The 26,003-nt window shown below is 41.2% G+C and overlaps 1 protein-coding gene across 1 annotated transcript in view; it reads right to left on the bottom strand.

The window, feature by feature from the left end:
• The window catches only part of LOC138609398 (oxysterol-binding protein-related protein 10), a 75,183-nt gene extending 54,881 nt beyond the window's left edge, over window positions 1-20,302 (bottom strand). The window contains exons 1-2 of the mRNA XM_069682048.1: window positions 20,031-20,302; window positions 5,271-5,446 (exon numbers count right to left, since the gene is read on the bottom strand). Coding sequence (XP_069538149.1) covers window positions 5,271-5,446; window positions 20,031-20,302 — 448 coding nt within the window. The remainder of the gene's footprint in view (window positions 1-5,270; window positions 5,447-20,030) is intronic.
• Between the last annotated feature and the right edge of the window lie 5,701 nt (window positions 20,303-26,003).

Here is a 26,003-nt window from a genome sequence, read left to right as displayed (position 1 = left end):
ATTGTTCGGACTAAAACAGGGACACTATATTTAACGCTAGCAGAGAACTTGCTGTAATTTCAGGTTCAACTTTATGTTTAATTGGCTAATTTAATAGCTTTAATTCACTCATTATTGAGAGTCATTTTTACCTTTTATTCAGTATAGCAAAGGTGACTTTAATATTGTATTTAAGCCTTGCACGTGTTACTTTCCTAATAAACTTTACCTTATTAAAAGTTAAAGTAGACAAAAGCCACGTTTCCACTTCATAAAGTTTCCCCAGGAACTCTGGAAGTACTTATTTTGGTTCCACAGCAGGAACCAGGGTCTAACTTAAGTTCATAGTCCACGCTTGAGAGGTAAGTACTTTCTGCAAGTACACAGACTTTGGGGGTGGGGCTTACAACGCTGAGCATTCCTGATAGGTCGAGAACTCGCATTTTATTTCAGCAACCACTTTAAGAAATCTGATGCTGGAAACTGTTTGTTTTTCTTTAATGTACTTCCATACATCAATGGAGTTACACAATAAAGTGTACACTACATGGACCTACAACAAAGTCCAGGCCGTATTACACCTTTGCTCTGAGGGCGAAATCTTCATGTTTAATTTGAAAAAAAAACAAGCTGAAGGAATCTTTTAGTTCTTCGAAAAAGTAGTACTGGAAAAAAAAGGCACTGATAATGGGAACACGACTACTATGTATCAAAGTGAACTGTTTTTGGCGCTGGTTTCGCTCAGTGGTTAAATCGGCGACCATATACAGAGGCTATAGTCCTCGATGCGGCTGCCCCGGGTATAACTCCTGCCCACATATATATAATGTTACAATGTTGGATGTCCAGACTAAACGTGGGTGAAGTTTCAAATCTGTAGCTAAAAGTGTATTGGAGTAATCCCCTGGCTTCTCAGCTCAGTCTGTAGGCTGCTGTGAACACCAGGTTTCACACAGTTTTTTTCTACACGCTGCACTTTGTGACGTCACAGAGAGCTGGCGAATCAAAAGAAAGCGGGCTTGGAGGGGCGGGGTTTCTTAAAGGGACAGAGCTGACTGAGTCGTTTCAGTCAGAGGCTGTATGAGGGCCTGCACAGAGTCCTTTGCCGCATGTCATCCCCACTCTCTCTTTCCCCATTTCTCCCACTATCCACTGTCCTCGCTATAAAAAATAAAAAGCCCCAAAAATTATTAAAAAAAACTTTTTTTGACTTGGTAAAAAGAAAAAATCATTTGTGAGTTTAGACTTAAATTCAGTGAGAGGACATTGTTGGAAGGATATGGAAAACAGACGCTATTCGTTAACTGTTACTGATGCCGTTTCAAAGCTTATTTTGGGACAAGTAAAATCAAAAATCAAAAAACCATTGACAATTAAGGAAATACAGCTTTAAGCTTTGCGTCTGAGAGTTAGTTAATCAGATTGATAGCACTCTTACGTCTGTACATTGTGAATGTAGAGCTAGCAGCTAATTAGCTCTGCGTCGCATAAAATTAGGAAGCGAAACATTTACCCTGCCCGTAACACCTCTTTACTTTCCGGTTTCAAAGTAATTAAACAAATGAGATATTACATGTTATATTTTTTAAGGGTGTTGGTAGATGTATGTGATTTACATGACTAGACATGCTAGCTGTTTCACCGTGTTTCAAGGTTTTAAGCTAATCTAAGCTAACTGTTTACTGGCTGTAGCTTCATACTTAGCATGCCGACATGATAAACGTATCAATCTTTTTATGTAACTTCTGACAGAAGAGAAGAAAGCCAATGTTGAATAACTCATTTAATAACAGTGAGAGGATGATTTGATGTTTTGCATTCTATAGGCAGTTTCTTAATAATCAAATCAGATGGAAATGTCACTTATAGAGCTAACGGCTAACATGGGAAAGCATGCTGAGCTACGGTCTTCATGAATTTGAAAAGATGAATTTTAAGGACAAGGTTCTGTTTCAAAACCTTGCAAAATACTGTGTTAATTACGGTGCTTAATAAGGATTGTGTCAGGCATCCAAATCAGCCAGTTTAAAAGCTGTTCCGAATACAGCTTGACCCTTTCGTTGGCCGACTGTCTCATTGTGACATCGAATGATAAATAGCTTAATTTGCCATCTGAACATTCAGACACGATTAAACTCCCACCGCTCTTCACCTTTGCTCCGCAGCAAAACACAAGGCCCTACAGTCTCCCTCCGTCCAATAATGAAAAATTACTTTTAAATCATTCTGCTTAAGCGAATTACCCTCAGCTCCTCTGGCTACTTTACAGCTGCGTTACATGTCACATCCCAGGTAGATAAAATGAGACTACTGCATTTAAAAGAATGTAATTTGGTATGGTTTTAGGAGTGTTTTCTTTAGTAAGTTAAATTTTTATAATTTAGGAAGTATTAGATTATTTATAAATTGATAATCATGCATTAAAACGACCAATACTTTATGTAATGTTCAAAGTATTTGCAAAGAACTATAGCTCTGCCAATCAACAATTCACCTTTAAACTTATGAAAATTCATGTTTTATTCTAGCTTTACTACCCCAACAACCTCCAAAGAAAGTAGGGTGACTTGTAAGTAGCCTGGGAGGCAAAATCCAGGGCAAAATTGCAGTTTAACGCAGCTTCTGCAATTTGGATTTTGGGGAGTAAGAGGACTAACTCCAGTGAACCTTACTGAGTAAATCAAACAGAAACAAGCACCAATCTCTAGAGGAAGTGATGGCGTTGTACTGTGTGTCCAGTATCTTCTTCCACCAGTCAGTGTCAGCGACATTTGTTCAAAAAACAATCTTGAAAAAGGTATCGACCTGAGAATAAAGGTGGCATTTAAAGCCTTAGACCCCGTCGAGATAATATGCAGCTTACAAACTCAGCGAAGGAAACCGAGAAAGGCCTCCTGACTGAACCTTGAAGTTACTCTTTTTCTCCCCCGGGGGAAACTTTCAGGGATACCAATACCAGATCTGAAGCGTAGCGGCTAATCTCAATCACCGGCTGCTGAGGACGTACATGTGACCACTTTGTACCCTGCTGTCTGAACAAATTGAAGTTTTAGAGCACAAATGCTGCCTTTCAACTTGAATTATTTCAAAGGGACAGTATTTCAATGTTTCCTTTGTCGTTTTTTAGGGCTAGTTGGGGGTCTTGGCAGCAGTCAAAGCCCAAAAAAGGGCACACGTTTGTTTTGGCTGAGCTGTATCAAAAGATTGCTTTTATCTGTCAATGACTTCCTTAATCTTTCTCAAATCTTTCAGAGGAGTTGGAAATAGAAATACCACTCTGCCTGCAAGCTACTCGACCAAACTTCTCCTTCTCTGTGGGTTTATTGTTTCCTTTAAGCTCAATACACATGGATCACTGAGTTATTCAGGGAATATAGGCCAAGTTATTCTGATATCCTCCCCCTCGAGAGTTTCAGGGGACATTCCAGCAGCTCAAGTAGAGCAACAGTAAAAAGGAGTCTCTCTCGCCTCAGTGGATACAGGTCACAGAAAGCAAAGGCCCGCAGACACAGTGACCAGCTACAGGCTCTTTGTCAGGAACTCAGGCTTAAAGAGATATTTCACTTTGGTGTAGATTTTCTTAATGCTCTGGCCAGACACGTCCACTCTGATATTTCTTTTAAGAAACCTGTACATGTACTATGGATGGAGGCCATTTTTTTAATTACTCAGACAAAAAAAAGCACAAATCAAGTAATTAAATCCCCTTCACAGCACTTTGTCAGAGGTATTAAATGTTGTTTGAAGTCAGGGCTGCAATTATAAGTGTTAGATCAAAGATTTAAAACGTGCTCATTGCTTCCTGGCAACTTCAAAAAAGCACTTCAGCTAGTAACAGACCAAAGAATTAAATCTTTTATATCCGTTTTAAAAAACGAAACTAATCTGTTACTACATCAGTCTGCACCCACATTCATAATAACAATTTAAGTGTTGTTTTTTATGCTTTTCCATTTTTATTCAAGTTTAACTAATTAGATCTGACAAGACTATGTTCCATTGTAAGCAGGTATAATGGCTATAAAGTTAAATTACACTGAATGGAATTTAGATTCAAAGATGAAATGTTGTGATGAAAATTGTTAAATATTTAACATTATTTTACACTTTAACTTTAAAGTAAAAATCTCAAAGATTTTCATGTAAATAAATGTCTATTAAGTCTCTATCTATCGCCGAATGAGGTAACACAATGGTGATTGAGCCTATGGCCGACTGATGAAAGCCTTTGCATTTGCAGTATTACAGACTGGTTGTCTGTGGCGACATTCATGGGAAAAAAAATCACAAGCGGCGCCCAGTTAGTGACGCGTTTTCCATCAGCCAGCAGTGGTTGGTCTGCCAGAGAGGGTAGGCGGAGCTAAGCAGCTGCTTTTCCGGTCTCTGGAGGTGTTGCGAGTAAACAGTAATCTACTATGACTGAACAAACAAAGAAAAGATGGATGACTACAGATACAACTTCAAAAATAAGTGAAAATCCAAAGAAAAAGAAACAAACTCGACGCTCAGATGAAGCAAACAGTCTAAAAAGGAAAGCAACCGTCAGGGAGGAAAATCAAGAGTTACAAGCGGAGCCAACCGTGGATGTCACACATGCGAAACTGTCTGAATATTCGGCAAAGTGTGCGCCCGCAATTACTGTTTATCGCCATAGTTACCACCAAAGAGATCTTCGAGATTACAACTTCAAGAGTTCGGATTTTAGTCTATTTTTACAGTCAGTTTTAAACTTTTATGTAATATTAACAAATAATAAAAGTGATATATTAACCTAAGCATAATGAATGCCAAATCAGAATATAAGTTATGTATAAATAAAATTATGTAAGTGAAAAGATTTTTGTTTTTTGTGTCATTTAAGTGCATTAAACAAGCTGCTAACACAATATTTCTGAGGTGAAAGCCATTCAAACAGCATTATTATTTTGTATTACTAACTGGGAGTCACATATAATGTCTGTCAAGAGTTAAGAAACTGTTAGGATCTATGTTGATTGAGTACTGAGTTCCGAAAACACACGTAATTACCAATTATCGCCAAAGGTGCCGCCAAAGAAAACAAAACAGGGATCTTCGAGCTCACTGCAGCTTTAATTCTATTCAAGACTTTCCACATCCAGCTCTCCAGCGCATTCACAAACACAGGACGGAAAAAGTTCATTCATAACACCCTTGTGTGTGTGTGTGTGTGTGTGTGCACTCCAAGTGGCTCCATCATAAAACACACACGCTCCACTCAGTGTTTGTACTTTGCCATATACGGGCATCCTGAGGCCGGGGTGAGGGCATACCTCTGAGTTTGTACAGCTCTCCATTGACTGAGTTTACGATGAACATGTGCGGAGCCTCTTCGCTCGGGGTTACCGAGGCACCGATCAGGGGCAGGGACCCGCGGGGCTTCTGGCTCCTTCCCTGCTCGTTGACAAAGTACTGCAGCTGCCCCAACTCTGGGTCCAACACAAAGTACCTAAAACACAGACAGAGAGAGGGAAGTTAGGAAAGTAATGGACCAGGGAGGAAGAGGGAAATAAAAGAAGCTCTGTTAACTTTATCATCAGATTGTTTTATGCTCTCATTATCCCAGTTTGTTTACTTGTTAAACTTTTTTATACCTTTTGCACAAACTTTCAGGATGTGGGAGAGAGTAAGAAAGCAAAGAGGAGAGGCTATGAATGAGGAAAAAAACCCACAAACACTTAAATTTCTCACCTCCCGTGCAACAATGCCTGCAGGATATTATTTACCACGGCTCTCTTCATTCAAGATGCGTTAAAGCCCCCCCCCCTCTGTGCACATTAAGGCCTGCTTTCAGCGAAAAATCCAGCCGGCAGCTCAATTTGGAATTACTCAAGGTAGCAATTAGTGTGGTCATCTCCGCTCGAGGCGTGGAAATTAAACCCCACATTTTCCCCTTTGTGATTAATGAATCACATTCAATCACTAACTAATTGAATCTCTGCCTCGCTCATCGCTGGCTGGAAGACTCAATGCCAAGACAACACCACACACACGGATACATTTCATTTCCTGTGGTTCTTTGCTCTGGGTCTGCACATCAGCGTAGGCCAGATTGGCACAGGGTGGCTTTGGCTGACCTTTGCATGTTTGTGTACAGTATCACAAGGTAACAGCGGCCGCCTTTGTCCTGCATTCTGGTCAAGTTGGCCCCGAGATTCACCCATGTTCAGAATCGATGTCTCGTTCCACCCTGCGATTACAGACGCGGCAGTATTGATCAGCGCTCTCTGTACAGACACGGCTGCTGCTACTTCCATATCAAGAGGCTATGTGGTCTCACCTGTCCACTCCTCTATCTCACAGGTCTTTTTTTCTATTAGGTGTCACACATTTTAAAGGACAACAACAGTTCACTTCAATCTATCTTCAGGCTGTTGTTTCACACGTACCCTCCACTTATCTTTTCCTACGTCACGCCACATCAACAGACACGCTTGTTCATGACCAGGCATATATTTTTATTAAAGGGTGGGTATTATGCTGTTTCACATTTTAACACATATATAATGTTGCAATGTTGGATATCCAGACTAAACGTAGGTTAAGTTTCAAATCTGTAAGTAAAAGTATGTTGGAGTAATCCCCTGGCTTCTCAGCTCAGTCTGCAGGCTGCTGTGAACGCCAGGTTTCACACAGTTTTTTTCTACACGCTGCACTTTGTGACGTCACAGAGAGCTGGCCAATCAGGAGAAAGCGGACTTGAAGGGGCGGGGTTTCTTAAAGGGACAGAGCTGACTGAGTCATTTCAGTCAGAGGCTGTATGAGGGCCTGAACAGAGCACCAGCGTGAGAAAAGTGATGAGTTTTTTAAACTGTAAATTATGCTAAGCTACTCAACAGGTATCACAGAGTAAAATATGAAGCTTGAAATTAGCACAATGCCCCCCGTTTAAGTTCCAATGAAAAGGATACCACAGTGCTATTTAACTCCTGTTTCCTGTAATAACATGAAGCTGGGGAAAGATTTGTTGCGGAAATTGATTCAAACACAAACACAGTGACAAATCATGACTGCTAGCTAGCTTGTAGCATGTTATATATCACATAAATCAACAATTAACTACTTCTTTGATTTAATGGGTACTTATAACAATTCCTCTGCTAAGTATTTTCTCGAGCAGTTAATTAAATGTCAGAAAATCAAGGAAAAAATATAAATCACAGGTTATTTTATTTAATTTTCTCTCGGTTGGCAAAATTGGTAAACAGGTTAAAATGTTTCCGGGGATGACAACGTCTTGTTTTCTCCAGCAAACAGTGAAAAACCAAAATGTGTTCAATTATAATGTCAGAAAAGCAGCAGATTGTTATATTTGGGACGCTGGTTTCAGTGATTATTCATCAGTTTGACCTATTAAAGCAAATCAGGAATCAGCCAAACACGACCTATTCCACAATAAATACAACTTCCTTGTGTCATTATAAAAATAGATTATATAAGCTGTCAGTTGCATTCACGCAGTCAAGACAGGCCGTCAGCTTGGTCTCCTTAAACCTTACATAAAACCACGTTAGTGTTTACTATGTCCAATACTTTGGCTTTAACTTTGGTTTTTAGTGCTGATTAACAAAAGGTTGGCATGCTTACACACTCAGATAAGAGGGCTTACATGGTGAAGTTGCAAGCATGGCTCAAGACTCTTGTAATTGATTCCTCTTTTAGAGAGCTGGAAAACGTTGCATAAGCTTAACGTCTTTAAATTGCCTGCTTTCTCAAGCCAATATTGCTTTGAACATTTCTTATTCATGATGAAAATAGTTGGCTTTTGTCTTCAGATATACAAACGATAAGAGGACAAAGAACTGTTTCTGCATCCGTCACGTCAGGCGTTTTCCCATGAACCCTCCCCAGAGAGGATGCAGTGAATACAGCTCTCTGAAAATTGATCCCCGCTCTCGCTCTTGCCCACTTCCATCAGGAGAGCTCGTGATTTATGTCGACCACAGCCAACCAGGGAACAATCCGCCTGAGTCAGTTTCTATCCGGGCCGTCTCTGTTTCCCCTCTCACGCACACACACACACTGTACTGTTTGTGAAGCCTTCTCCTCCTTTCAGTCAGCAGAGTGGAAGCTTTTACCGTTGACCCCTCCGGGCGTTCTTGCCTTTGCAGCTAAGCCACAATGCAGACCTTTAACGTGATGGATGGTGCCCAACAAAACCTGGGGCTTTACATTCAGACTCTCGTGTCAAAGCAGAGCTGATAACAGCTGACCTGCAAGGCCGCGGACTCCTTGAGCTCGCAGTGAATATTATACCTTTAAAAGAATGAGAGCAGATATCGCTAGAACGACACGAGGTTTGCAGCACAATATAGCACTTTTCACACCACTTTAAAACTCTCTCTCTTTCTATGACTGAATCAATAAATTTAATGTCAATTCCTGTGAACTTTTTAATAAGTTAATATAGCAGTCCTCAGCTTTTCCGAACGATAATCCATAGTAGAGATGCTATGGGAATTGCAGGGTAACTAACGATACGATACGATACGATACACGATAACGATAATATCACGATACAGCGATTCTGCGATAATTGATTTATTGCAAGACATCACATAATGATACATCACGATATCTGAGTAACTTCATTTGCGTTCACATCACCCTCATTCATGTCATAATCGCCACAGCGAGGAGTCATGAAGTAGTGACGCGGTGAGTCAAAATTGCAGGGAAATTGGGCCTCGCGATAATTCAGGATGAAGATATATTGCTGTATCGATATTTTGTTGTTGTTTATTTTTTGTAATTGCACTAGTATCCATACTCTGTATCGTTGCTATCTGAAAGGAAATAATGGTACATGAACATCTCTCCATCCATCCATTATCTATACCGCTTATCCTGTTCAGGGTCGCGGGAGGCTGGAGCCTATCCCAGCTGTCATTGGGCGAAGGGCGGGGTTACACCCTGGACTGATCGCCAGTCAATCACGGGGCTGACACATAGAGACAGACAAACCTTTCGCACTCACACCCACACCTATGGGCAATTTAGAGTCACCAATTAAAATAATAACCAATTAAATAATTAAATAAACCAATTGTCTTTGGACTGTGGGAGGAAGTTGGAGACCCCGGAGGGAACCCACGCTTGCACGAGGAGAACATGCAAACTCCGCACAGAAAGGCCCACCTTGCCCAAACCGGGGTTTGAACCGGTGACCTAGCTGTGAGGCAACAGCGCTAACCACTGCAGCACCGTGCAGCCCGGAACATCTCCATCCAGGACAAACGATTTTAGATCAATTTCAGGGAATTTGTAAATGAATATATTTTATTAATTAGTCCTCAGCTTCTGCCGAACCTTAATCCATGGTTAATATATAAGGCAAAATCTAAATACCAGTTTATTAGCATCGAAAAGAAGTTGTTGTATTGACAAAGAGATGACAAAGCAAAAGGGAAACATAATCATGTCTGGAGAAAACTGAGGAAGATTAGATAAAATATATGAAAGGAAGACAATGAAAGTTCCCGGCAAGACGCAACAAAAGCTCCAAAATGTTAAGTATTAATAGAATTACACTTTGGTAAGTGGGGAAAACTGAACATTTTCATCTTCTCTGAACTTACTCTGTTCTCTGTTGACACATTGTACCGTGGGAAATTCCCACATTAACCAGTGTAACAGGATAAATATCCAAAATTTGTCTAGCTGCTTGCAAAAAAGCAGTAACATGGAAATCAAAGCATGAAAACCCTCAACATAAAGATGATCTGATAGCGATTGTTATTGAAATTAACTGTATAGACAAACTGAGCTTTATCTAAAGACAACAAAGAAAACAATAAATTAAATACTTAAAAAAATGCAATATATTTTCAGTTTTCAGGCATTAAAAACACTCAACTTCAGTGTTTTTTTCTGGTTATTCATCTAAAACTATCTCTACAGCTCTGAAGTGTCATCCCCCTTTCACCCAAGAATAGTAATAAAGAGCTTCCAGAAACTGAACCACTTTGTTTTTGTATGTTTTGGCTGATCAATCCTCATCATAACAATAGTTACACTGTTAGAAGAGCCAAGTCAAGGACATTTATCCCCATCAACAGAAACATTGTCATTTCCTAATGGCATTAACAATGATGCTGCAGGAAGTAGCCTGTCAGCACAGTTGGTATCTCCTCCCGGCTGTTTTGGCAGTTATTTCTCAAAAATGCTCAGAGGAACATCAGACCACGAGGAGGGTTAGTGGCAGGAAATTAAAAGTGTTTGGTAATAAAATGTGTGGCGTTGAAGAGTCAAAGGGGTCATGTAGGGCCAACATTTTAGTGTCAAGAAGGATCTTAAAGCTGGATTTAATTACTTTAAACATCTAGAGGGCAGAAATCCTTTAAAAACAGCCCTGAGATATCAGCTAAATATTCACTTTTAACTCTTGTTTGGTCTCCACCACCCCCGTTTTTTTGCTCTCTAAACGCTCAACTTTGTATGCCTCTAACTTATCCACTTGGGCTATCTGTTTTTAAGACACAGCTCCCTTAGTTTTCCACCTTATGACATTCATCCTTCTGCATCCTTTGCCGAGTAAAGGCTGATGCAGCAACAGGTACAACACAGATAAAGACAATTAATATGTATTAATGCTTTCTAAGACCTCTAATAAATGAAAAGTAGTTGTCATTGCTGTTAGATATTATAAAACTGGTTGCAGAATTTGCTCTCTAATAGCGATAAGAATGACGTGATAGCATATGATTGGATTCACTGTAAAAAGCCAGGGTTAGCTTGTGTTCAGTAGAGCAGTGGCGTAGAAGGAAATATATTATTGGATAGATAAAATCGTCGGAAAAAATAGGAAGGCAAAATTTTTGGCACGCTCACAGGCTGCCCAACGGCAGTAACTGTACGACAGCGTATTACAGCCATTGTATAAAAATGAGCCGAAGGCGCTGACCAATATATTGAGATAATATTCGGAGTTGAATAAAACAGACGTGTCTATATCCAGCTGTTTATTTACATGGCGTCTGTGACAAACTGTCACCCTGACGCTGTCATAATTTAACAGGTTTATGCCACACTCATGATGGCCATGATCTCTTAATGGGTAGGCCTGGGTCATTTGTGGGTGGGCCAAGGCACAGCCAGGCCTACCCGTGCCTACACGCCTGTTATAAAGTAACTTTACAAACTATTTTTCCCCAGATCCAGTGCTTTAACATACCACCTTGCTGCAGCGACACAAGACGATTAAATATAAAATACAAATTCAACTGATAAATGTAGCAACATCGAACTGACTCTAAAGGGAGTTTTTTATCTTTACAAAGATTTTGATTCAATGTTAACCACAGAAACATCACTGATTCCGATTCAAGTCTGAGCTTTGATCTGTGTAATGCAAAAATTCAGCTCTACAGTTTATTGACAAAGCTGTCCACTTACACTCATGCTCTCTTTCAACCTGGTCACATGGTCTTCGTCCGCAGATTAGGCTCACTCATTTGTCATGGGACTGTTTTAACTTTCCATCATCAGTGTTGACTTCAAAGTTAAAAGTCTACAGTTTAATGATCAAACTTAATCGGATAATGAGGGAAAGCTCAGAACTAACGAATGAGTGGACCTTGAGTTGAGACAGTTTTGTCTCCACTGCGGAGAGTAGCTACCTAAATTAATAAATCAGGGCAGCAAAAGGCTAACCAGGCTTTTTTTAATCAACAAGAAACCAACCTTATAAGTTTCCTCCCCACCAGAGCTGCACTGCTCCGACTCACAGCTTTGATCAAAGCAGCACAGCACTTCTCCGTTCCTCCTAACGCATCTGCAAAGAGGTGATTCATCCCTCGCATCGTACTCCCCACCCTGCTGACCGCTTAGGAAGACATACATTTAGAAATCTACACATGAAGCGACCCTCGCTGATTCAGACTCCCAATCGTGAGATAACGAGGAGAAAGCTCTGAATGTGTGCCTTTCTGTGATGTGCATGCAAATGTTGTAATACCTGATGCACAAACACTCACCAGGCCGTGTGGATGGAAACAAGATTATGAGCGAACATCAGGGAAATATCCCCTGCATCATATTTTCTTGTTTAAAATCCATTCCCACCATCATCACCTTGGAAACCAGCTCTGTTCCTCCATCCAGCCTCTGATCTTCTCGTTCAACACTTATTGCATTACGTTACAATCACTCCGACTGAAACTCTAACAGAATTTTGTCAGATACGCGACTATATTTGTATCTCTAAAGGAAGAACCAAGCCTCAGCAGGATGTCGTCTCCTCACTGCATGCAGTCAAACATGTTTTCAGCGTGTGTGAGTGTGTTAAAAATAACTTTGGCAACCCGTTATTTTTTTGGTCTAGGAGCTTACAGACAAAAATAAAATCCTGGGCACCCCCTGCATCAGTTCGTGATGCCTCTTTTTCTGCAATAAGTTGACCTTTTGACCTCTCCCCTTTTTCACATTACCCGTCCTATAAAGCAGCACAGTGGTGCAGTGGTTTGCACTGTGGCCTCAAAGCTAGAAGGTTCATGGTTCAAATCCCAGTTTGGCCCGGCAGCGGCCTTTCTGTGTGGAGTTCTCCCTGTGCACGCGTGGCTTCCCTCTGGGTACTCCGGCTTCCTCCCACAGTCCAAAGAAATGCTTGTTAGGTTCATTGGTGGCTTTAAATTGCCCGCATGTGTGAGTGTGAGGCCATGTCCATTTTTTCTCTGCGTTCCGACCCGTCGTCCACACACAAACGCAGTTTTAGGTCACTGAAAACTGATCTTTTGTAAAACTCCAGCCAGGGTGAAGAGTTTTAGAAACTCCATTTCCACGGAGACATGTAGACGTGTAGATGAGGCGACATTCTTGCAAACTGACAGGTTGATAGATAACATTGCTAACAGGACTTTTTGCATGCTCACACACATATGTACAGTTACTCATATTGAGGAACAGAGGTGTCAGGATGCACTACTTCCGGCCATAGACTTTTCAGCCTGTTGGTGTGGCATTCTCACGACAGCGTTTCTGTTGTGTTTTTTTCGTTTTCGTTTGGACGGGGATTTTTTATATAACTATATATATATAGCTTGTGTGGACGGGTTTTTTGGAAACGAAGGAGGGAAAAAACTCTATTTTGAAGAATACCCATGTACGTGTAGACATGGCCTGAGTGTGAAAGGTTGTCTGTCTCCATGTGTCAGCGCTGTCCAGGGTGTACCCCGCCTCTCGCCCAATGACAGCTGAGATATGCTGCAGCCACTCTGCCACCCTTAACAGGATAAGCGGTATAGATAATGGATGGATGGAGGGATGGATGGAGGGAGGGAGAGTCCTGATTGTCCCAAAAGGCTTTGAGTGATTTACTCACATTTTATAGAGAGAATAATGTTACACTACTCAGTACGATGACAACATTCTCAGCGCAATGTTTCTACATTTCAGCAATAAACTTGATGGGAAAAACAATATTATTAATAAAAAAAGATACGATAAAAAAAAACTGTTCAGAACACTAAGACGTAGTTTGATGACATTATGAGGAATGGGATCATGGGAGTTGTTGTCTTCTTGTGAAACTACCGTTGACGCCGATGAAAATCTTTCTGACCTGACTGGCAGACTTATGCTCACAAACAGGGTAATGTAATAAAGTTTTGTATTTGTTATAATGAGGCACATTTATTCCTGATTAGTCATGTTATGTGATTTCATTCTCATGAACATAAACCGTCTGTGTCCTTCTTCCTCTCTCTACGCACGTTTTAATGTGGGAAAGTTGGTAACATGAAAAGCATTTTGTCAGTGAGGGTCCTCACAAGTATAGTATGTATATGAGTGTGTACAGAAATGGCTACCTAGCACTTTTTCCCCCGACACAAACACACACAAAGCACCTCCAGAACATAACAGCACCTCACACTGACACATGGCCTCCCACACAGTGGCAGAATTAGCTCCACTCAGGTCTGTTGCCCACCACGACACCGCCTGCCAAACACACACACAATATGTTTCTGCATGTGATGAATCCTGGAACGTGACTGATGACTGTAATTACTCCAACACCGTCTGCACTGCCGCTCCTCCCTCTAATGTTTCTATATATAAATGCTGTAGGCACTTTAAAGGTTAAAAGTGAGCTTTTTCTTGGTTTAAAGGCACAATAAAAATGTAAACACAAGGTCAAACATATTAAAAGCACAATGCTAAAACCTTCTTTCACTACTAAACTTGGTTTTGGACAATTTAAAACATTAACCCCTTAAACACTGCCAGTTCAAGGCTAGATTATTACGCCTCTGTTACGCATCACACAGAGGCGGTATGTTGGGGCGAAGTCGCTCCGCCTCTGAGCCAGCATCAGAGGTAGTAACGAAACGGCGTTAGTGTAAACTGCGGAGATGACAGGGCGGAACAGTACCTTGCGTGTGTGTACAAAGCTCATACAGTTTATTGACACCTCACACACGTTTTAGTTCGGCAACATCGGAACACTGTGAAAAACACACGTGGAGCGGCTTTACAGCGGCGTTGCTTGGTCCAATGTAAAATGACAAAGGCGGCATAACGCCGGAGTTTCGTTACGGCGCTGTGGAGGAATTGCATTGTAAAAAATCCTATTGATTTTTAATGTTTGCTGATGTTTTTCAAATATGTTTAGTCTGTGAACAAAGGCACATATTTTCATGTTGTTTAACTAAAAAACACGGGCCGCTGGTTTAGCTCAGTTGGTAGAGTAGGCGCTCAGTCCTCGACGCACTGATCACATGTTTGACCCCCGGTGTGCTGATCATTTGGTGCATGTCATCCAGCACTCTCTATTCCCCTCATTTCCAGTCTCTCTTCAGCTGACCTATCAAATAAAGGCAAAAGCCTTTAACTGAAAAACACAAAAATACTTATTTTTCCTGTGGAACTTTAACTCAAAAACACTGAAAGAAACAGAGAAAAAAAGTAGGATCCATTCATTTTTTGGCCCCACAGACTACTTGGAGGCTTCTACCTCATGTAACTACAATCACATGATGAGCAGTCGTGATTTTAACTCTCTCTATTCATTGTCCTCCATTTCAAAATAAAAGCACAAGGACATTTCAACCAGGGAGAACAAAAAGTCCTCTTACTGCTGTGAAATAACCAAATTAGCTGGATGACAGAAAACTGACTGAAAGTACTTCTGTCCGTCACGTTGATTTTAAATTAACTTGTACTCGTGTGTTTGTCCGTCAGCACGGACGCTTATCTCTCGCTAATTAACTGAAATTCGGTCGGACAGATGCTGGAGTATAACATAAAGTTTTTGAATATTTCATGCCATTAGTCAGACACAGACTAAAATGAATGTTTTATTTATTCACAACAGAAACTTGAGCAATATCTAAATATATTGGTTAGTTTCATTTCCCTTTTATACTCAGGTCATGGCTGCATCCTGCGTGTGGCCTCGTCTGTACTTTCCTTTTACATGTGAAATTAAGAGAAGTAAATCAACAAGATATTAATTGAATTACATAGTTGATATATTAACATAGCATTGTAGAAGAAAACAATATATTATATTTTTGTGTTTTGAAAATAATGCTAAAACTAAAATTGAGCTTGTTTTTCTTTTTATCCTATTAATAATCGATTAATCGATTATCAAAATAGTTGTTAGTTGCAGCCCTAATCACAATACAGGGTTACAGTTCAATCTAATGAATTACATTGCATGACGATACCTCGGGCCCTTTGTGACCCTACCTGTGTCAAAGGTCTGTGCATTTACGGTAACAATAGATGTGCTCACTTCTTCCTGTCTCACTTTATATTGCTCTGTTGGAGTAAAAAGGTCCAACGGCTGAGATTAGCACACTGCAATAAGGATATTAGAATATACTAGATGTTTATGTTACTGTTTCATTACTGCTTCTTTATTTTATTATTATAATTTTATGTCCCCATATTTAATATTTTACCCTTTCTAATCAGAGCGTCCAAACATAAGTATTTCACATGACTGTACTTGTATAACCAGAGTGAGCTGTTGTCCTAGTATCACTGAGAGTCGTTAATACCCTCTGGTGTTGATGGGTCGTTATCATCAGTCACCAGTACATACACACTACATACCGCCTATGCTTTGACTTACTTAAAAGAAAAGGTAAATAACTTTATAGATTTGCGGTCACATGACAACAGGATTATGCTGTCGTTATGAATTGCTAATTTGAGAAATGAAAGCGGTTTCCTGATGAGCCAAAACTCTTGATTATAATTACTAAGTGAAGCAGCAGAAACCGTATTACAAGTCATGACTAATGGCAGCGGCAGTAGTTTGAAATCAGGGTTTGTGTGCTCACAATAGACATTTAATCTGATCTGATTGCATGCTTTAAAAAAAAAAAAGAGGGCCTTTCACCTTCTGGCTACGTTTTCAGGGTGTTTGAGTCGACGGTCACTATCTGAGTCTTTACATTTAGCCTGAGGACGCCGCGCTCGCTCCAGCCGCTCAACTGAAAGGAATGTCTCCTTGAAAATGAGACCTTCACCTTTGGGCGCTTTGAAACTGAACCTGGACAGGTATCATCACCCCACTCCGGTCCTTCAGTACCCTTCCTGCAAACAACTCGGCTTACAAATCAGCACAGTCCTGCTTGCATAACACATTTTATACTGTGATATTTGTTTGTGTCTTTTGATCGATACCACCTCACTTTCACCTCTGAGGAATGTACATGTGTGTCTTCTTACAGCCAGGTATTCCTGTGGGCGCATATCAAGCTGCAGTTCAGTGCATCATCCGCCTGTCAGTTTAATGGGAGAGCAGGGAGAAGCCACTCTTCCTCTCCACCTCCGCCTCCCAACCCACTCCTCTCTTTTCTCTCCCCCCTCTGTCACACACACTGGCTTCAATCCCAGATAATAACACACACTATAGCTTCCTACCTCTCTGCAGCAAACTACAGTGACAATGGGATGCTTTAAGAGTTATTTTTGGGTGCATACTGGCTAAAATAAGTCATTTTATTCCCAAATCACACCATCGCTGCAGAATAGAAATCCTGCATAATTCATGTTTAGTATACAGCAGTTCTGCAGATTACAGGAAATCACAAGATAGGTTTTTAATCCCGCTTAAATACCCCAAACCACATCCAGATGTTTTAAGCTGCTCACGACAACTACAGGTATAGGCTTGAGTAATATGTTTACATTTAAAAACTCCCTCATAAGTGCTCATAAACTCTCGCAGAATCAAGGGTGTCAGATTTAAGTGAGTGGGACAGGGCAGAGAGTGAACCCATAAATGCTGCATCGAGCACATAATGAACTGCTGCGATCCCCACAGTTGTTGTCGCTGAGCTATTCTTCATTATGAGAGCGGCTGCGGTGCTTCATGAGCCACAGAGTATCAGACAACCACAGGATATGAGCACGATGGCTGTTTAAGGCAGTAAATTAGAGCAACAAGCTAATATCACTCACCACAGTGACCTGTGGCGAGCACAGGGAGTCCAGGCTGCATCGGTTAGATGTTTCAGGCTAATTCATGGTGGAGTAAACCGCAGTGCATTTTTAGAAAAAAAAAGTGCTGCAAAAACATCTTCAGCATTTTGACAACACATAGGAGTATTTGAAAAAGGCTGCAAAGTGGGGAAACAGCCAAATACAGAAACACTGCAAGAAGCACAGACGATAACGGAAGCTGTTTTCAGGGGACACTAAAGCTGCTTTCCCACTGGCACCTGGCTTTTTTGCTCAGTGGGGAATTTTATCCCCTCAGCTCCGAACGGTATTGATGGGAACACAAAACCTGTGTTGACACGGCCCCTTTCCGGCACGATGCTATGCTCTGCCGGTAACTTCTGCGACTCCTTGTCATCTCAGCTACAAATTCCGCCCGACTCCGTCCAAGCAGCGCTCGAACGTCGTTCCAAATCTTTCTGTGCCAAGTTTGATACACAGACTGAATGAGTAATAGATACAATAAAGACCTAACCACCGTAACATTGTTTACTAACCCTGTCTCTGGCGCATTTGTGACGTCAGACGGTGACGCAGCAGAACAGAGACAGACAGGAGTATACTCCACTGGCAATGGGAAAAGAGACAATCGGCATCTATAAGCGGGTCTTCCCGGGTCTGAAAAACCAGCGCTAATTTCGGTGGGAAAGAGTATTAAGCTAAAAACATATAAGACACAAGCACTGTTTCTTTCCCCATAGAGCTATGTCCAATCTCACCCTCCAGGTGCTGTGATTGGCTATAAAAGCCAACAAGTGAAACACAGGACTATCACCTGAACCTAATCTCGCGCAGGACCGGATTTTGACAGGAGAAGTGTCCTAAAAGCCATGTTTATGTTTAAATAAATAAGTTTGTCTCTCGTTGTATTGGTATCCCCTCTTGTGGACATATTGCGCAAAAAAAGATATTCGAATAGTTCGAACCGATGTGTTTTCTTAGAGAGAATAATCAAAGGTCATTTTTGGCCAATTCTGACTGCACTAGTGGAGAGCAAAAGAGGCAGAAGACAATCAGCAGTAATGCCATCCCAGCTCCCATTGGCAGTCATATGATGGTAATTTAGCGTTTTATTATCTCTATTAAACAGACATCTGCCTGCAAGTGCAGCTGACGTCATATCTCTCTAAAAGAGAAGTCTTAGCTGGAGTCATCGGTAACTGCTGGCTACACCGGAGTCCCCCGAAAAGTTGGCTCTCCTCTCCTAAAAGCAATGGGTTCCAGGATGGACCTAAACCTAACAAAGCATGTAGTTAACGTGCTGATATTAAGGTTGTGTGGTGGTTTTGCATTGCCCTTTATATGTCTTTTGGGTGTGGCTTTTATATAAGCCATCCACAGCTTTCTACCACATCCACACAGGTCCTCCATATGTTCTGAGGCAATGGCAGTTTGGTGAGGCTGAGGCACCAGCACTTCTTGGTTCAGTTTATGGATCACGGTTTGTGCGAAACTTAGCATGGACATACACATGGGACACGAACAGTGTCATGTTCTCCTGAATGAACAAAGTACACAGCTCTGATGTTTAAGAGCTTCCTAACAGAAAGCCAAAAAAGTTGAGTTATGTATTTGCAGCATGATTCTGTATTTTGCTGTTTGTCTACACGCATGTGTTTCTTAGTTGCAGTGTGTTGAGCTCTAAGGGACACATATACTGTTTATTTCCTATAGCTACATGCCCATACAACACCTTACAAGGAATCCTATCTGAGCTGCAGCATCAATTAGTTCACTGCCACTATTTTGAGACAGAATGATTAACTGATGAATCAATAAAGTCATTGTTGGATTACTACATAAACATTTTGTAGGTTGCACCTCTTAAACAGTTATACTGGCAGATCTGAAGCTCATAAAAGCCAATATATCTGCCAATATACTTAGTGTAGCTCTAGTTGTAACTGAGTTGGGCAAACATGCGACAATGACTTGTCATCTTTGGCATTTTTGCTGTTTTCTAACAAAACGATTTAGTCAAGTAATGAAAAATATTATCCAGAGGTTCATCTTTAATGAACTAAACAGTAGTGTTCCTCACATTTTGTCCACCACTTAACCCTGTTACATTACATTAGACACCGTACAGGAAGAGGCAATGCAACATCAAGATAGGGCTGCACTAATTATGATCTACAATTGTTGCTTAATCATGTCCAAAAGCCAGTTGGACGTCTCCAGATGTTTTGTTTGAGCAACAGTTGACAACCTTATTTTTTTCCGCTTTTATCTATTCACTCTTGAGATGTTAAAACCAGTTTGTTTTTGACACTAGAAATTGCCAAAAACTGCAAAAGACTGTTGTGTTAGACAAATAAGTATCTGTGAATTCTGATTTTGTAGTTTGAATTGTTTGTTTGCCTGATAAAGTCAGTTATATTGTTTATTAAGAGGCAGCATATGCACAGTCCTGGCTTTAAACCCCCTCACCTCCTCTTCACCCCTCCTCCCCCCTCACGGTGACGTGGTGGCAAAAGTGCAACGTGGACGGGGCAAATAACAACACGAAGCAAAAGATCTGACATCTGAACACTTCAAAGTAAATCTGTACACCTAAACTCCCCCCATGCACTCACCTGTTCTGCCAGCCTTGGATCAGGTTGGTGTATTTGCTCAGCACTCCTTCCAGCTGCCTCCTCCTCGCCTGCTGCTGCTGCTGCAGATTCATGCTGTTCCCCAGCAGCACAGCTCCCCGGCCGCCTCCTGCTCCGGCCGGGCCGCCCAAAGAGCCGGAGCCCGGGCTGTACGAGCCGGTCTTCCCGGGCTTCCTCGACGATGAGTTCCCGCGGTCCGACGAGGAAGAGTTGGATTTGTTCACAGGATGCGGACTGCAGAGCGTCTTGTCCATCCTGGCGACGGGACGGTGAAGAGGAGGAGGAGGAGGAGGTGGAAGGAGGGGGAGGAGGGGACGGGGATGGACAAGAAGCAGCTCCAGGGACAGGGCGATGTTTGTATGCAGAACTAAAGCAGAGGCAGTGGGTATGCATTGACTGCGCTGCGTCCCTCTGCGCGCGAGAAAGCGGACATATTCCCGGTGGAGCTCGTGTCTTCCTGCTCTCTCATCCGCAGTGCGCGTGCGGCTGTGTGTGTGGCTCTGTGGGTCTCCTCCAGCGTTTTCCTGGTAGGAAGGGAGAGCAGCGCGCAGACACGCCCACTCAACTCTGGACACGCCCCCCGGATATTACAACGCAAACCTATTATCATCACACCAAAATAATGTCACCAAGAATACTGCAAACCAAGCAGGAACAGACTTAGATGACTCATGCATGAAGCTGAGACTTTTTTTCTTTTTTATAATATTTTCGAGTGCATGTTTGGTGTCACAAATGTATTTTTATCTCCTCAATTGTCATGTGACCCCACAGATTTATCATGTGACCCCTTCAGATGGCCCTGTGTTTGATTTGAACCTGGACACAGTTTACTTTGGTCTAAATACCCACAAAGATTTAATGGAAAGATTATACAAAATACTGCAACACAACGTGATTATAAAATATATGTAGTATTACAATTACAAAGGATGAAGTGTGAAAATATAAAATACAGTGAAACTATAATCAGGTCAAGTACATAAAACCACTCCAAGGTCACTAACAAGAAGCATTGATACTAAAAAGGATATTTAATACTTATATTCACACTGATGGCTTCCTAAATGTCCAAGGTGGTATAATCCGCTCAAGGTAAATTAATAACTGTGTTTTAAGGTGGAGTTTAATAACCTTTATCTCAACCCCTTAGATTGAAGATAAAAGAAACAAAGCGGCAAACACACTACTGGTATCCTGTAATGCGCAACATTTCCCAGAAGCAGTTATGTCGTAAATTTACATAAAAAATAAACCAGTAGCAATGTGTATTAGCAATTGATTGATGAATCTCCATAGGACACTTAACAGAGCACGGATAGATTCCTGCTGATTGTCAGCTGAGGCAGCTACAAAGACAAGATCAATACGAAGGGGGTAAAAAAAAAGTCTCTGTGCAAGAGAGAGTCAATGGTTTGTTAAAAGCTTGTGCTGAGAGTCAAGCTGGGGTCAGCTGCATTTCATTTAGGGAGGTCATCAGTTTGCCTCTGAGGCCTTTGTTATTCAACTTTAACTTATACTGGTATAAATCATAGATAAAAGAATGTATCATGTACATTTTGCAATATAAGGGAATTAAACCCACCTAATCATATTCATCTTTACCATCTATGTTATAAAAAAACGTACTCTATCGTTCACTATATTCCCACATCAGCCCTTTTCCTCTGACATCACGCTTGCGGTGGGAAGCTAAATGCTGGACATTGTCGAACAGCAGCATTCCAGGTTGCAATTTCTATAAACACAGGGAATCTGAAAAGTAGTTATAAGTTCATCGCTTCTTTATTGATAAGCAACTGATAAGACAAGACAGTAAAAATGGAGGGATATCTGGCCATATTTCAAGATAACCTGCTCCCGTCAGCTAAATCACAACAGCTAATGTTGGCATTCAACCAATTTCTAGCTAACATTACTGTAAGGTAGTTAACTTAACCATTCACTACTTCAAAGTATAGCTAGCTAGTTAACTTCCCCTTTAGCTACCTAACAATACTGCTAGCTGCTTAACTTCCCATTTAGCTACCTAACATTACCGCTAGCTAGTTAACTTCCCATTTAGCTACCTAAAATTAACATTAGCTAGTTAGTTTCCTCTTTAGCTACCTATAATTACTGTTAGCTATAAATTAAGGCCTTCACGTCGTATATCATTATCAAACTGTAAAGTTAGCTAAGAAGTTGTTGAATGCTAATTTTGGCGCTTGTCTAACACTGGTGAATGGGTTATCAAATATGTTGTTTTTTCCTTGAAACATGGCCCAATGTTCCTCCAGATATTACTATCCAACGCTTTTCAGTAATGGTTGGGAAGTAATAACAATACATCAGATTTTACGATTGTTAAGCTGTAATATAGCAGTGCAACATTATAACATCAGCTTCCCACTATGAGCGTCCAATGTCACAGGAAAATAGCTGCTGTGTAAATATGGTGTATTGCCTCAGTAACCATCACTCTCCTGAAACAGAACAATCTGTTGTAAGAGCCCCCGAGATTGCAGAGAAATGATGTGTTTCCTCACCTCAGCGCTGTAAAACATGACAGAACTCACTCCACAGAGCTGTGATTCTGTGTTTCTTTTCCCAGGCTACACACCTATATCACACCAATCTCCTCCACTACAGTCCTTGCGTCCGCCCAGACAGATTTATGGCATCTGTGACTGCCTGGGGCTGGCCCTCATCATCCTCCACCACCAGCCCTACCAGAGCCGTTAAATGGAAGGAGATAATTTGAAAACCAACGGCTCCAAAGGTCAGATTTTTAAGAACTTAGCACGGAGCCTTGTTTGTAGCAGTATACAATTCGTAGTTTATTGACTGGCTGAAAAGGGTGTTTATAAGTGTTATGAACCCAAATGTTAGTCTCTAAAGGAGCTATTTCTGTTTCCTTTTTAACACCAAATCCTAACATCTCCTGTTTTAGCTTTAAGACCTTGAAGATTGGAAATAGCATATCTGTCTACACTTTTTGACAGTATAAAATACCCTAGAGTCTAAACTATTACACAGTAGCTATATGATACATACTAGCGATAGATAACTCACACTTGTAAAAGTAATGTTCAAGTGTCCGGATGTTTTTGGCCTTACTTGTACCCAGTGTTTTTTTTTATTGTGGATATTTCACTATCTTGCAGGAGCAAGCATGGACAAAGTTTGCTGCTGTCCAGCACACTTGGCATTTAGATGTCTGACAGCTTTTTAGAATATAATTGATGATTGATCGCACGGCTCGGCAGAGAAAAAATCCCAGGCTCAGCTTTACAGATAAAGTAGCATGAGGAAGTCCTCCATCAGCACTCATTCTCAGTTCTAATACATTGATTCGTACTTCTTAATATTTCATAGCTTTTAATGGATTACAGCATCTCAAAAATTACAGTGATAACTGGAAGGATTGAAACTTTTGTTTGCTACAGTATGTCAGAGTAAACAATCATTGCTCAGTCAGTGCAAAGTTCATTTGAGAGCAGGCGGGCAGAAACTGAATCAGGATGGAAACATTTCATCAGCTATCTTATCTGTGTATGGCAGCTTGTCTGTCCTTGTCCCTGACTGATATCTGCCCACTGCCCAGCACTTTGTTATACAAACACACACACACATATAATCCAAATATCTCTCCTCCTGAGAGTCCAAACCAAAACCCAACAATAGCATAAAGAGAGACTCGACTGACCTTGGTTTGTTTCTATGCTCCTCTGACGCTATGTTTACAAAGAACAGCTAAGATTAGCATTCCACCTGGTGTAGTTTTTCCCATCAACCACAGGAACTAAGATTATCCTGAGTCTGTTTGTTTTGGAAACATTTTATCTGCTAGTTTCAAACCCAACATGGCTCCATAAAATGTCGCACTTTAAACTCTGGAAGGAGGCTTTTCTGACATGCGGGGAAAGTTCCTGTGTGCGCCCTTACCCTACTGTATTCAGTCTGTGTTGCTTTGAATTTCAGTTTATTTAAATTCAGAGAGTTCAGTCTGTAATGTTTTAAATGACGTGGTGATGCTTGACTCGCCAAAAGCTTGCATGTATTTGCACAACAGCATGCATAATTCACTAAGACCAGCAACATCACCAATAACTATCTAATGGACTGGAAGGGGGCTATTGACCCTGTATGCTGACAAGGTCAACAGGCCGTGTGTGTGTGTGTTTGTGTGTGTAGTGTACGAGTGTAAGCTGACACAGGAGAAAGGGATAGCATTATTTAAGGCTGTGTGTCTGTGAGTAACTCTTGCTTGCTGCTTCTTTCCACGCTGGGCTGAAATATGAGGCCATGAATATTAATCAAGGCAGCTTAAGAATAAAGCTCTGTGATGCCTAGAGATCAGAATTGAGAGCAGACTAGTCATACTTTTAGTTTTGAATTTTTGTGCATCTTTCTGTCAGCCTCTACTCTGAAGGCCGGATCACCTCTAGACCTCTACAAGAAAGAGAAAAGGTTCATAAAAGCTGAAATTGAATCACACAGTAAAACACATCTGAGTATCCTCAAGACCTTCTAAGACCTAGTAAGTGGCACTTTTAATGTATAACACTACATGAACATACCACCTCTAAAAGCTTTGCCTAATCTTGCCCTCCTTGGCTGTGACTGGCTGTTACTCATTGCCTCATAGTTTGACTTAAAGGCCTTCTGTTAGCGAGCTATTTGACCCCAGAGCCATGTACTTGTTTCACCCATGAGAACAGAAGTCCTCATTCACTTATTGACTAAGCCCAAACCATGTTCTTGTCCTTAAAATGATAATCTTGAAGATTTTCATTTAAATAAATGTCTGTTAAGTCTCTATCTATCGCCAAATGAGGTAACACAATGGTGATTGAGCCTGTGGCCCACTGATGAAAGCCTTTGCATTTGCAGTAGTACAGACTGGGTGTCTGTGGCGACTTTCAAGGAAAAATTACAAGCGGCGCTCAGTTAGTGACGCGTTTTTCATCACCCAGCAGTGGTTGGTCTGCCAGAGAGGGTAGGCAGAGCTAAGCGGCTGCTTTCCCGGTCTCTGCAAGTGTTGCGAGTAAACAGTAATCTACTATGGCTAAACAAACAAAGAAAAGATCGATGACTACAGATACAACTTCAAAGTAAGTCAAAATCCAAAGAAAAAGAAACAAACTCGACGCTCAGATGAAGTCAAACAGTCTAAAAAGGAAAGCGACCGTCAGCGAGGAAAATCAAGAGTTACAACCAGAGCCAACCGTGGACGTCACACATGCAACACTGTCTGGATATCTGGGAAGTGTGCTCCTGCAATTTATCACCATAGGTGCCGCCAAAGACAACGAAACTGAGATCTTCGAGATTACCTTTAAGGCAGGTCTAGAAAAAGATTGATGTCAACATTAATGTTTACTTTTGCACAGGACATGAACAGAGTATCCTGACTGAAAGTCCTTAGTGTGACCTACTGGCTTGGTAGCGAATGGCAGCACAGAAAGGCGGATTTAATCTGAGCTGTATTAGGAAATAAAACACTAAAAGGCGCTTCAGTGTTACAGTACTACAGTAAGTGAACGCTTCATAGTAGTATATGGATACAATCAAATATATTAAGTACACTGCAGATGGATTTGTCCCTGAATTCTGTAAAGAAAATAGATGGTAAATGGACTGCACTTACATTGCACTTTTCTAGCCTTCCGACCACTCAAAGAGCTTTTACACTACATGTCGCATTTACCCATTCACACACTCATGCACGCACTGATGACAATGAGCAAAGTGCCAATTTCCAATCAGGATCTATAGACATTCATACCTGATGGCTATACCGCTAAACCAATTTGGGGTTCAGTGCCCAAGGACACTACAACATGTTACTGTAGCAGTCAGGGATCGAACCCCAACCTTCCGATTGAGAGACGACCGACTGTACCACTGAGCCACTAAAAGTGGAATGAAGTTAATCCATTGACCTTTAATGACCTTTAATCCATTGGAGCA

This window comes from Semicossyphus pulcher, unplaced genomic scaffold (assembly GCF_022749685.1).
Source record: "Semicossyphus pulcher isolate SPU_LCO1_2020_fin unplaced genomic scaffold, fSemPul1.0.p SCAF_5, whole genome shotgun sequence".
NCBI classification, from domain to species: domain Eukaryota; kingdom Metazoa; phylum Chordata; class Actinopteri; order Labriformes; family Labridae; genus Semicossyphus; species Semicossyphus pulcher.
Note: the sequence above shows the minus strand (reverse complement) of the source record. Positions and strands in the feature narration are given on the sequence as shown.